At 35.2% G+C, this 12196-nt stretch overlaps 1 protein-coding gene across 2 annotated transcripts; it reads left to right on the plus strand.

Annotated features, from left to right (window-relative positions):
* Positions 1-7065: 7065 nt before the first annotated feature.
* LOC128234028 (uncharacterized) lies at positions 7066-12085 on the plus strand. Of its 2 annotated transcripts, none has more exons than XM_052947974.1 (12): positions 7066-7199; positions 7302-7640; positions 7908-8243; positions 8870-9217; positions 9334-9618; positions 9733-9842; positions 9956-10124; positions 10293-10634; positions 10808-10972; positions 11503-11536; positions 11752-11844; positions 11959-12085. In XM_052947974.1, exons 1-12 carry the CDS (start codon positions 7151-7153, stop codon positions 12035-12037), a joined length of 2349 nt encoding a protein of 782 aa, XP_052803934.1. In that variant the 5' UTR covers positions 7066-7150; the 3' UTR covers positions 12038-12085. The 2 variants fall into 2 exon arrangements, with proteins under 2 accessions (XP_052803934.1, XP_052803935.1); XM_052947975.1 differs by having other exon boundaries at positions 7908-8033.
* Positions 12086-12196: the final 111 nt, after the last annotated feature.

Raw genomic sequence — 12196 nt, forward strand, 5'->3', positions numbered from 1 at the left:
AATCTATGTTTTTTGTTTTTGTTTTTTTACCCCCCCCCCCCCCCCCCATACCCCAACCACATATACGCACACACAAACGCACAACGCACACAAACACACACGCATCCACTCACACGTACACATTCTTCCAATATCTCAAGATTTTTCCCCTAATGGATTTGCGAAGCTAAGTATTGTAGTTAATTATACATATTTAGAGGTGGAAAGGTAATAATAATCAATTATTGTTATAAAATACTGAACCAAATATTGGTTATAATGAGCAATTTGTGACCGTATAATACGTTATGTTATAGTGGCGAATTTACTGTGACTTTTATAAAAAACCGACTTACTGTTGATGAGCGGTCCCACAATTCGCAGGGACAACTTCAAAGATAATAACCTAGAAATATGCTGTACCATTAAACATATATATACATAATAATAAAATAAGAGTAACAGAATTTACGATAATTATATAAAGGCAAATATGTTTTGAATTTGAATGATTAACAAGATTGAACGGTAACATGACCATTTTACAAAATTTCATATTAGAATATATATGTCAAAATCAAACGAATAAACATATGCATTCAAGTTCTAGTCCCGCGTGTTGACTCTCAGGATGTGGAGTTATTTGACTTAAACTGACGTAAGTTGTTAACAAACAACTCCATACCAGACCCTGTTGAGATCGACTGACATTGGGTATAGGCAATATAGACGCGGAAGACGAAAAGGTGTACGCGCTAAAATCCATGAGACAAAAACAGTACAGCCTAGTTAAAGTATTCGTCCGATAGCATATACTATTAACACGACTCGGATATTCTGTCTCCTCAAATCCCGAGTACTTGCACTAAGAGTGACGTTGTCGTGTTCATATGCTGGATTAGGAATTTGATTGACTAATAACTCAAAGAATTATGCAGGGAAGGCATGCTTATATAATTTCCTGCTACGTTTATTGCATACTTTATTAATTCAATACAGACTTGTTATCAATATTCAAACGAAGTCATAATCATCAATTCTAAAACATGCCAGCAGAACTACAGATAGGATTTTTTATTATTAATTAAATGACATGGTCTATTCATAACCTTGTTCGTTTTTCTGTTTGCATTTAACAATTTTGCCAATTTACTTCCGTGTCGTTTTATACTTGAAGCTTTCAGTGGAAATATTAAACATCCTTTAACTTCCTGTTGACAAGATTTTTTTATCTCTTAAAAGTGTAAAAAAAATCCTTCGTCAAAGTTGTTCGAAATTTATTATGTACTACAAAGTTTAACATACATATTTGCACAATAAATGTGGAATAATTTCTTAATTAATTAACACGTAAACATTTGTTTTTCGATACGTGTGGCTGTGCTGGTTGGCATCGTTAGCAACCGCTCTGTGTATTCGAAATCTCAGTACCCTACATCTTTCTCAGGACGCAAAATTTTACAAACTAATGTGCGCTGTTCTGTTGTCGTGACACAACTCGTTTCGTTGGTTTTGTCGCAGTGATGAACAACACAATAATCGAAGGCGCGAAAACAGTAAAATCAAATTGAATTCGTAACCTTCCTCCGTCTTTAGTATGCCGTAAAATGGTATTTTGGGGCGGCATTCTGCAGGTAGAGATTAAGTTAGTTTGTGCTAATTTGGGCGGTATTCTGTATGACAAGGTTCAGTACGCTTCAGCCCGTTTGGGGACATATCGGGGGCTAGTACGCTGCATTTCACTAACAGAACAACCTGGATTCGGATTTGTAAGTGCCTTCAAAGGCTTCAATCAACCAAGTTGTATATAAATCGTGGTTTGATATAATGCATACTTGGAATGCTGCCCAATTGGAGCCAAGCGTACTAAACATAGACACGTCTAATACTGCCCAATATGATCCAAGCGTACTTAACACCGACACGTAGACTACTGCCCAGTTGGGTCCAAGCGTACTAAACATCGGCACGTAGACTACTGCCCAGTTGGGTCCAAGCGTACTTAACACCGACACGTAGACTACTGCCCAGTTGGGTCCAAGCGTACTAAACATCGGCACGTAGAATACTGCCCAAATGGGCCCAAGCGTTCTTAAACTCGACATGCGGAATATTGCCCCAGGCCTTAGAGTTCTAAAACTCGACATGTGGTATATTGCCCCAGGCCTAAGCGTTCTTAAACTCGACATGCGGAATATTGCTCCAGGCCTAAGCGTTCTAAAACTCGACATGTGGAATATTGCCCCAGGCTTAAGCGTTCTAAAACTCAACATGCGGAATATTGCCCCAGGCCTAAGCGTTCTTAAACTCGACATGCGGAATATTGCCCTAGGCCTAAGTGTTCTAAAACACGACATGCAGAATATTGCCCAGGTGGGCCGAAACGTGCTCAACCGCGACATGTGGAATACTGCCCAACGCTTTTAACTGTTTTGTGCACCGGTGATTATTGTGTTTTTCATCTCTGCAACAAAACCAAAAATACCCAGCTGTATCAAAGCAATTATAAAGCGTACATTTGGTTGTGGAATTGTGTATCCTGAATAAAGGTGTACCAGGCTGAACACTTGGATAGCATCAAGCGAATACTGGCGAATCCAAGCGACACGACCACACGTAAATACAATAAAGATGCATACCTTGAGTACTTTGCTTTGCAGCAAAAGTCAAATAATCTAGAAATTAAACTACGTTCATTGTGAAAACATTTATGTTGAACTATGAATTATATCATAAATTTCGAACAGCCTTAATAAAGTAAAAATATGTAAACAATGTTAAAAGATAAAAACATAAAGTGCAGGATATTTGTCGTTATCATCGAAGGATCAATTGCAAGTATAAAATGAGACGGAAGTAAACTGTATAATTTGTGACATGAAACTAAATGAATATTATTTTCAACTCAGTTTAAGAAAAAAATCATGAACAGAGGATGTGCTTTCATTAATAACTATGACTACGTTTTTTTAGATTTGGAATCCTGCTGGCAGTTATAAGGATTGGCGATTATGTTTTCGTTTGTCTGGTGTAAACAATTTTGTACTAAATGAATAAAAGAGTTTACAATTAACATAACAGGGAACTATATTGGCATGGTCTTTTTTGCAGAATGTTTTGAGGTATTGGTCCAACAACTTCCTTATCCAGCCTATGAACATGAAAACGTCACACTGAGTGCAAGTTTCCCAGGACTTGAAAAGCTAGAATATCCAAATTATCTTGAATGGGACATAGTATCATATTTGCGACTTGTCGGACGAATTCTGTTACCAGGGTGTACTGTTTGGGGAAATATGGATATTAACGGGTACAGCTTTTCATGCTCCGAAAGTGAGTTAACATGGACTATACTCAACGTCAGTCGATATCAGCATGGTCAGATATGGAGTTGTACGTTCACTACCACAAAAGGCATGTCTGCTCAAGCGGAACTAGCCTTAAAACTGCAAGGTAATAATGTAACAAAGAAACCGCTACAATAATGATTATATTATGTCAAATTAATGCATCGGCAATATCGAATTGTGTGTTTGAAAAGTCATTTGTCTTAATTATCTTTGATCTTTTACTGACAGTGGCGGCGCAGGCGTATTGATAAAAAGTGTTTTCGTTTCAGTTTCATTTTAAATGTGGAACATGTTTTGTGAGTGTGTGTGTGTTTATTTGTTAATGCATGTTTTAAAAAGTGTGAAGTTGAACGCTTTTGCACCGGTTATCCACCCGTTCGCTGAACAATAATAAATATATTTAAATATCATTTTCCTTGTATGTCATCTAAATGTATTAAAATTCGGGGTCGAAGTAATTTGAAAAGTCGAGTCTCTTATCCATTGTTTTGTATATTGGGGCAGTATCACTTTTTGTTCCTTAATTTTGTTGTATGACTCCTTCTCTAAAAAAAGTTAGAATCAGTTCAAAAGCATAATTCCTTTTCGTCAGTCTATACAATATAGCACCACGTGATTTCGGAATCAGGATCAGAAACGATCAACTGAAAAGTACTAGCAAATGAGTATGTTTAGGCAGCTCCGCGGGTGCGTATGTTTCAGCGCTCAGATGTATAGGAATGTTACACGCGGTCAACAAAGCATTTTGAACAACAATGCAGAGTTAATATGTATAAGTCAAAATATGGGATAGCTAGAAAAAGGAAGTTTTATTTCTATTTCTAAATAAAGGATGCATTCCTATTAAAATATAAAGTGACCTTTACTGGTAAAAACAATATTATTGTACTAACCATGTTTATTCAAGTAGACTTTGGCCTCATGTAGATTATTCGGCATACAATCGATTAAATGAACAATGAAAATGCAACACAGTCGTTAATAAATGTTGTATACAGCATCTAGGAAATATCAATCAATTAAAATAAGAAACTGATTGATATTTCCTATATGTTGTATACAACTGTTAATTATTATTATAGATTGTTTAAGAAGAACAGAACAGAACAGACAGTTTATTTGACTTATACAATTGTATGTCGTCTTAATACATACAGTTATGCATATATCCAGGTCACGTGTCCAAAAGTATAGTAAACAAGAGAAAAAATAATATACAAATGAAAGTCAAGTACTAAAGCAATAGGCAAAATAGGTATTAACTAAATATCATTGTTAGTAATATCATTACTTCTTAACAGGGGCAGTGAGGAAGATTATCAGATTATCATAACTATTTTACTTTACGTTGTGTTATTAATAATTGAATTGCGTATAGCAAATGCATATTTCATATATTTACAGACATTCGTAATATCGTTCTTATCACATGATGTCATTAATTTATGGATTTTAAAGACAGATGGATTCACAAAGTAAATTCGTTTAGAAATACATGTAGGTTGATCTTACTCTGGGAAAGTAGAATTATCTTCATTAACATCATAACTTGAACACAAATGTTCTGCCTCATTGCTTCTGATATCAAACGTTTTGTTACTAATATTTTCAAAAGAATCATTTAAACTCATCTAGAGAAATATTACAATTGCTTTAAGTCTTAAATTAGATTTAAAAAAAAAATGGTTATTTCTTCTCAATTTTTCAATTTCCTTCATTTTTTGCCAATATGACCGTTAAATACAATTTATGTCTCTTTCGGACCTACGTTTTGCACATAATTTTCGTTTTATTTTACTTGTTAAGTTATTCTTAAGTTATTTTTTACATTGGGATATCATAAACATATGAATACAAAAGGTTCCACTACAAATCAAATGTTTAAGATAGCAATTATAATATATTTGTAATCAACAATAATTTATATGTAAAACCTTCAACATGCATGTGTTATGCATCTTAACCTCATAAGCAGGTCATATGGCTCTAAACCTTATAAGCAAGTCCTATTCATCTGTGCATAATATGTATGTCCTATGCATCTGAACATAATATGTAAGTCCTTTACATGTTTACATTATAAGGCCGTCCTTAGCATCTGACCATAATATGCAATTCCTTTGCATCTGAACATAATATGCAAGTCCTTTGCATCTGAACATCATATGCAAGTCCTTTAAATCTGAACATAATATGCAAATTCTTTGCATTTGAACATAATATGCAATTTATTTGCATCTTAACATAAGATGGAAGATCTTTGCATGTGAATCTAGTAAGAATGTCCTTTGCATCTCAACAAAATGCGCAAGTGTTTTACATCATAATCTAATAAGAACGTCCTTGACATATTGTAGTTGCTCTTCTAAGACATGAGCCTACCTTGCTGAAAATCCCAGCTTTGACGAAATAGCTGACGAATGGACCGGGTTGAGGGATACGACAGCGGGCTTTGATAGAGATACGTCAGAGCTTCTAGGTTCTTGCAGAGTTAGCTCAGCTTTCTTGTGAGTCTCATTCTGTCTTACTCAAGACTTACACTGATAACAATTTCACAAATACACTTTTTTGACCCAAAGTTGTTCAATAAAGATTTAAGTCGAACTAAAGAACATAACTCAACCAGCAATAACTTGATATAGTTTACATCTACGTAACGAGCAAACAATACCCTTTCCAGTTATGCAACAATTGTATTGCCTTATCAACATTCTTACCTTAAGTAAAAGCTCGATAAAATGACAAGCTTATCTGAGCTTTGGACACCTTAAATAACGCCAAGATGAATGATAGGATAAACAATGGATTTACATTTAAGCTCATCCGCTTTACAAGGCGTTTGAACCCTTACTTTGAGGATTTATCGAATGATGTTATATATAGCACATCACCAGCAGATGGTATAAAACATGACTTCACAAAACAATTTGATATTCGCGTTTTACTCAAAATTTGCTTTTCGTCGATAATAATGTAAAAGAAGACATCAGTCTTTGGTTATTTTCTTATGGAATCAAAGTCCATATTACAAAAGCATCTTTAGTTAAAAGTGTGTCTTTTCCTTTAATTGAACAATTACCTGACCTGTATTAGTAAAACCAGGTGGTATGTTTAGTGTACATTCTGCAATTAAACCATGGACACATGAGTTCTTGAATATTAAAACACCATTTCAAAGTTTTTTCAAGAAATATTACAAATAAATAATAATACACTTAAGTAAAATATGTTAACACTTTTTAAGATGGTTCTGCAATACAGCCCTCGATTGCTCTTGTTAAGAATCCAGCATACCAAAAGAGCCGAACTTGGCGTGCCAATGATTATTGTGTTTTCCATACATGCAACAAACCTACGAAATAAGTTCAATCGAATCAACAGTAAAAACGCTAATTTGTGTATTGATGTAGCGTTTTGATAAAGGTGTATGAGGCTAAACACAAGGGTCACATTCGAAAGAATGCTAGCGAAGTCAACAGTTATGACTACAAGTAAATACCGTATATTCATGTATAGTATTTTCCTGCAAATACTTAATTAATTTAGAAAGTATACAACATAAAATATGCAAATTGTTAGGTTTACATGCTTATTATATCATACTTTCTAAAAAAAACTTGATAAAAGGAAAACAAATGTGAACAATGTCAAAAGATAACCATCTTGTAATCCGAAAGCGACACATTAGCACTAAGCGATCAATATCAAGTATAGGACGACGCGGAAGAAAATTGTTAAAGTGGTTAAATGCAAATATATAAACTTAACTAACAACTTACGAAAATAGTCATGAATAGAGGATGTGATTTTAATTATAAACTATGGCTACGTTTTTCACATTTGGAATTCTGCTTGCGGTTTTCAGGAGTGGTGATTATATCTTATTTTGTCTATGGTTAACCTCCAGTCTGTATTAGATTAATAAACACATATGCATTAACAGGAACTTGTACAGGCATGCTTTATTTGCAGAATGCTTTGAGTTATTGGTCAAACAAGTTCCAAGTCCGGCATATGAACACGACCACGTCACCCTGAGTGCAAGTTACTCTGGATTTGAGGAGACAGAACATCCGACTCGTGTTGTATGGGGCATAATTTCACCTTTGCAAAGTGTCGGACGAATACTTTTACCTGGGTGTACTGTATTTGGCCCTATTGATATTAGCGCGTACAACTTTACATGTTCCGAAGGCGAGTTAACATGGACCATTTTCAACGTCAGTCGATCTCAACAGGGTCAGATTTGGAGCTGCATGTTAGCCACCAACGTCAATTCCGTTCAAGCGGAACTAGCTCTAAAACTGCACGGTAATAGGGTAACAATTGAAACTTCTGTTGTATTGTAGTATATCAAATGAATGAAATTATATTGTCGACGTGTGCTTTTGAGCGCTCTATTATCGGTTTTAGTATTGTTTTTGAAGTTTACAGACTGTTGCTGCTGATCGGCGGAGGTCCTATCTTGTATTGATATAAGAGTGGTTTCGTTTCTGTTTCGTTCTTTGTTGTGGTATTTGACTTATTAATGTCGTGTAAATTTGTGTATAAAGACGTCGAAGTTTTTTTCTTCTTCAGATCCACTGATGCCTACTCTAGAAGTAAGTCCGGAAACGGTGCAAGAGTATCATTCCGTTACGCTTATGTGTACAATATACGACCAAGTGATTCCGGTATCCTGGGCTATAAACGGTCAACACACAGGTATTTGGATAGGAGTATATTTAGGCAACTGTACTACAAGCCCCGAGGTGTTACCATCAGACTACAACTGCACATGTATCAGTGCTAAAATGTACAGTTGTACGATCAAGAATGTCACACGTGCTCAACACGGCGACAAGTGGAAGTGTCTAGCAAATAACGCGAAAGGAATAACAATGCAGAGTGGAGATGTAGAAGTTAAAGTTTTAGGTAGCTCAAGATACTTGATAGTTTATAAGTCTATTGATTTGTAACCTAAATTAAAGATTCAATTTTAATCTGAACTAAAAAACAACATACATATGTTCTAACACTATAGTTGTACTTAACATTTTTATCCAAGTAATCTATGACCTAATGTGTACAATTTATCATTATATCGATGTAATGAACTATAAAAATGCAACGCTCTGTTTCACTTATAAACCGATTGATATTTCCGAACCGATCTGTACAATTGTTCGTCCAATCAGTACATAACGTGTGACGACCCCGTTTTCTAATCATCTTCATTATCTTTTGACTGTTCTCTTTAAACTATTCAAATTGTTTATCACTGCCAGTTAAAAAGATTAAACCTTCCTACGTAGCTATGTTTTCGTACGACTTTTTGTTTACAAATCACTTTTTGTTCAGTGAATATTATGCGGGTAATTAACATAAATAATATCTGTAAGAAACAATCATTTATATGTCTAAAATAACATTCAACATGCAGGTTTCTCTGCAACTGAACCTAATAAGCAAAAACTGTGCATCTGAAAATAATATACAAGTAATTTGCATCCGAACCTGAAAATAATAAACACCTTTAACAATGTTTCCAATTGTTTCAGTTGGAGTTTCGGCTGTGCAGTTAACGAAGCCAACAGAAATTGAAGTGATAGAAGCGGAACACTTTAGAGTACTATTTGAGTGTGTATCTGAGGGACTTCCGGCTCCCACCATTCGTTGGTTTATGGATAACAAAACACCAAACAACACCGACGATGATGTGGAGCTTAAGCTAAATAGTTCAAGTATAATACGCGAAACCAAACAAAATGCAGATAACACTTACCGTGTCAAGAGCCAACTTGACTTTACCATAGATCGCAAATTTGATGGAATGGAAATCTATTGTACTACAAACAACACTGCACGTGTGTTAATATCGACAAGACGCCCCGTAATTCGTGTCCAGTGTAAGTAAATATGAAACAAAATGTTTTCGACGAATTCAGCTTTTGGCTCAATCTTTTATTTCACACATTATGCACCCAGCCTTTACATTACAAAATTATCATACATTCATTTTCAGATTCGCAATTGTTCATTGAAAATCCTGTAAACTGTGGTGAACCTGCAATTTTGAGATGTAGAAGTTCTTCTGCAACTACATCAATCTGGAACTTTAAACTGAACGGCAATTCAATTGTCAGCAGCACCACCACTATTGACTTTAATTCAGTGTACAGTGAATCGACAGATTTGGATGGAACTATTACGCTCGTAGTCCGTAATACAAGTGTACACGATCGGGGAAGCTACACCTGCCAAATATCTTCATATCCTGAAAGTCAACCCGTGGGACTGGAATTTGAATGTACGTTAAGTACGCTTTATTTCGATACCTCTTCTTACAAGCTTGCATTGTTTAAAACAATGAAAATTATCGAATTTAATACATATTGTTATACGCTAATAAACATATCTGCAGGTAAGCCTAAAGCATTGGAAATAAATGTGACAGTTGATGCAAAAATACGCTTCATGTTTGACAATGTGTACCCTATCCCAACGGAAGTGGTCGTTACAGTATTCAGCCAGGTATGATTAAATTTCATTATAGCAACCCATTGTATCCCGTGTCAAGTAAACGAAGTAGGCACAACGCCATTAAATCGTACCAAGTCGCTATTACACATTTTGTCTTATTCTAGTTCAAAGAAGAATTCACATGCGGATATGTCTCTTGCAAGCAAAACAATGAAGGATACCATAATTGCGTTTGGAATTCAAACAGGAACTTTAGAAGAGGGACGTATACTTATGTTGTCGACATGCAGTTCATTACAAAGACGGATTCTTTAGCTGGAAGCTTCACCATTGGTACGGTAATTTAATTTGTAACAACATTACAACAAAACTTAAAATGTTGTGAGTTCTATTCGCTTTTACATGATTTAATGATTGTTTGCTGATAAATTATAGCGGAGACAGTATACTATCTTGACACTTGAAGCAGATCTATATCAAGTTTAACTTGAATATTTACAGATATGAATCCAAGTAATGAAAGCCTTACTTTAGAAACGACTCACAGGGTTAAAGACAGCACACCAGATATAAATGTAACATGTACTTATACCGGAAATCGAACTGTGTATGTGGTATCATGGTATCGTAACAGGGCTTTAGTAGGAGCTGTGAATCCTAGCTGTGCAATTCTGATTCGCCCTCACTTCGATCGATACCAGTTCATATGCCCGTCGCCTTTTGAAACAGTTTTGTCTGTTGAAAAATTAATACTTAATCAAACTGTGGACAAGTGGACGTGTCAAGTGGGGTTAGGATTTGGCAATGTTCTTGAAAGTAGTCCCGTGGATATACTTTTGGAAGGTACATGTTCGTTCCATTTTTATTGTTATCCCTCTCGTTATTTATGGACAGACATGATAATCAGTAATGACGTATAATATTAATTATATAACGTTAACACGCAATCAAAAGAGCAAAATTATATTTATTTTTAAATTACGGTTGTTTGTTAAAATATTTAATTGAAAATTTAGCTACTGAAGGTTCCGATCAACTAGAAAGCAATTCTGAAACGGTCAAGGTTGTTGGCGGAGTAATTGGCGGATTTGTGACCGGTTGGCTTGTTGGTATTGCATCCGTATTTCTCGTTCACAAGATGCGTCTAATCGAGAAATGCATGGCTGAGAAAGAGACAGCAGGTGAGACTTTTGGGACGCAATATATATATTGTATCAATAGTCAGCTAATGTAGCATGCTGTACAAATTGATATGTTCAATTAACGGGGTTTCTGTTTAACTTTTGTCTACTGAACTTGTTTCTGTAGTTTTTCGTATAACTATGTCCATCTGATGGGGATCGAACTCACTATGCTTGCTCAGCAGGCTGATTCTCTACCGCGGCATATAAATATTTAGCTAGGAACCCCTTTTTCGCCCATACCAATTATTCACCAACCCTATAAAATCGTTGCTAAGCAATTACAGTATGATTGCTATACATACCTGGTGTTCAAATGAAGCTATCTGTGCTAGGAAACCTAATATTTTTCTCTGAAAGTTAGCTACTTATCAGCTTTATTGAAATTTATTTTTCCGGTGGATTAACGAGTTTTATCACTCAACAAAACAAAATCTATATAAAACAGTTTATATCGTAAATCCGTTTACACCAAATATAAATAGATATTTTAATGGAACAAGTTATATCTAGATTGTGTTCATTTGTAGATATCCCGACGAAATTGGCTGCCGCTCATCAGAAGTAAGTTTATTTACGTAAGGTTTATTCTGGGAGGCCAAAAATCTCATTTCCGTTTAATTTAAATAATAGCCATTATAAAACGCGAACAAGAGTCTTATAACTATAATAAAAAAAACAGCATGAATGTCATTAAATCGTTATATAATTAACGCACATGCGCAGTCTGATAGTCAGTTAAACATTTCTTTTTATATCATAAACATTTTTTTTTTCAGAGAATCACTGCCCAACGAAAATGAACAGGAGCAAGATACCAATACTAATCCAAGTGATTATCAAAACACCATGGGTACAGCAGGATCTGATCAGTAAGTGATCCGTTATTTGAATAACATGTATCCGCGGAGAGTGTTTTTCCTTTCCATACCCTTAACAAATTTTTTGGTTCAGATAAAGGTGTAACAGCCGTTTATTCGTTTTAGGACTGCTGGCAATACTGGACCATACGAAAGTTTGCAAGAACGTAACCAAGAACAGTACGATATCATCCTGCAATATTAGATGAATGCTGTGTACTCAAACACGCTGGTAAAATGGCTACACTTCCAAGGAGACTGAAATCGCATCAATGGACTGCTTGTTTAATTCATTTTGATAAGACATTATCATGGATTGGATTTTAAAAACGATTAAAATCACTGAAATTGAAGTTCAATAAAA

Source organism: Mya arenaria, chromosome 5 (genome assembly GCF_026914265.1).
Source record: "Mya arenaria isolate MELC-2E11 chromosome 5, ASM2691426v1".
NCBI lineage: Eukaryota > Metazoa > Mollusca > Bivalvia > Myida > Myidae > Mya > Mya arenaria.

Coding starts and splice junctions, on each gene's coding strand:
- LOC128234028 (XM_052947974.1), top strand. CDS start 7,151: ATGGCTACGTTTTTCACATTTGGAATTCTGCTTGCGGTTTTCAGGAGT. Junction 10,125..10,292: donor AGCTGGAAGCTTCACCATTG/GTACGGTAATTT, acceptor GAATATTTACAG/ATATGAATCCAAGTAATGAA. Junction 10,635..10,807: donor CGTGGATATACTTTTGGAAG/GTACATGTTCGT, acceptor TTGAAAATTTAG/CTACTGAAGGTTCCGATCAA.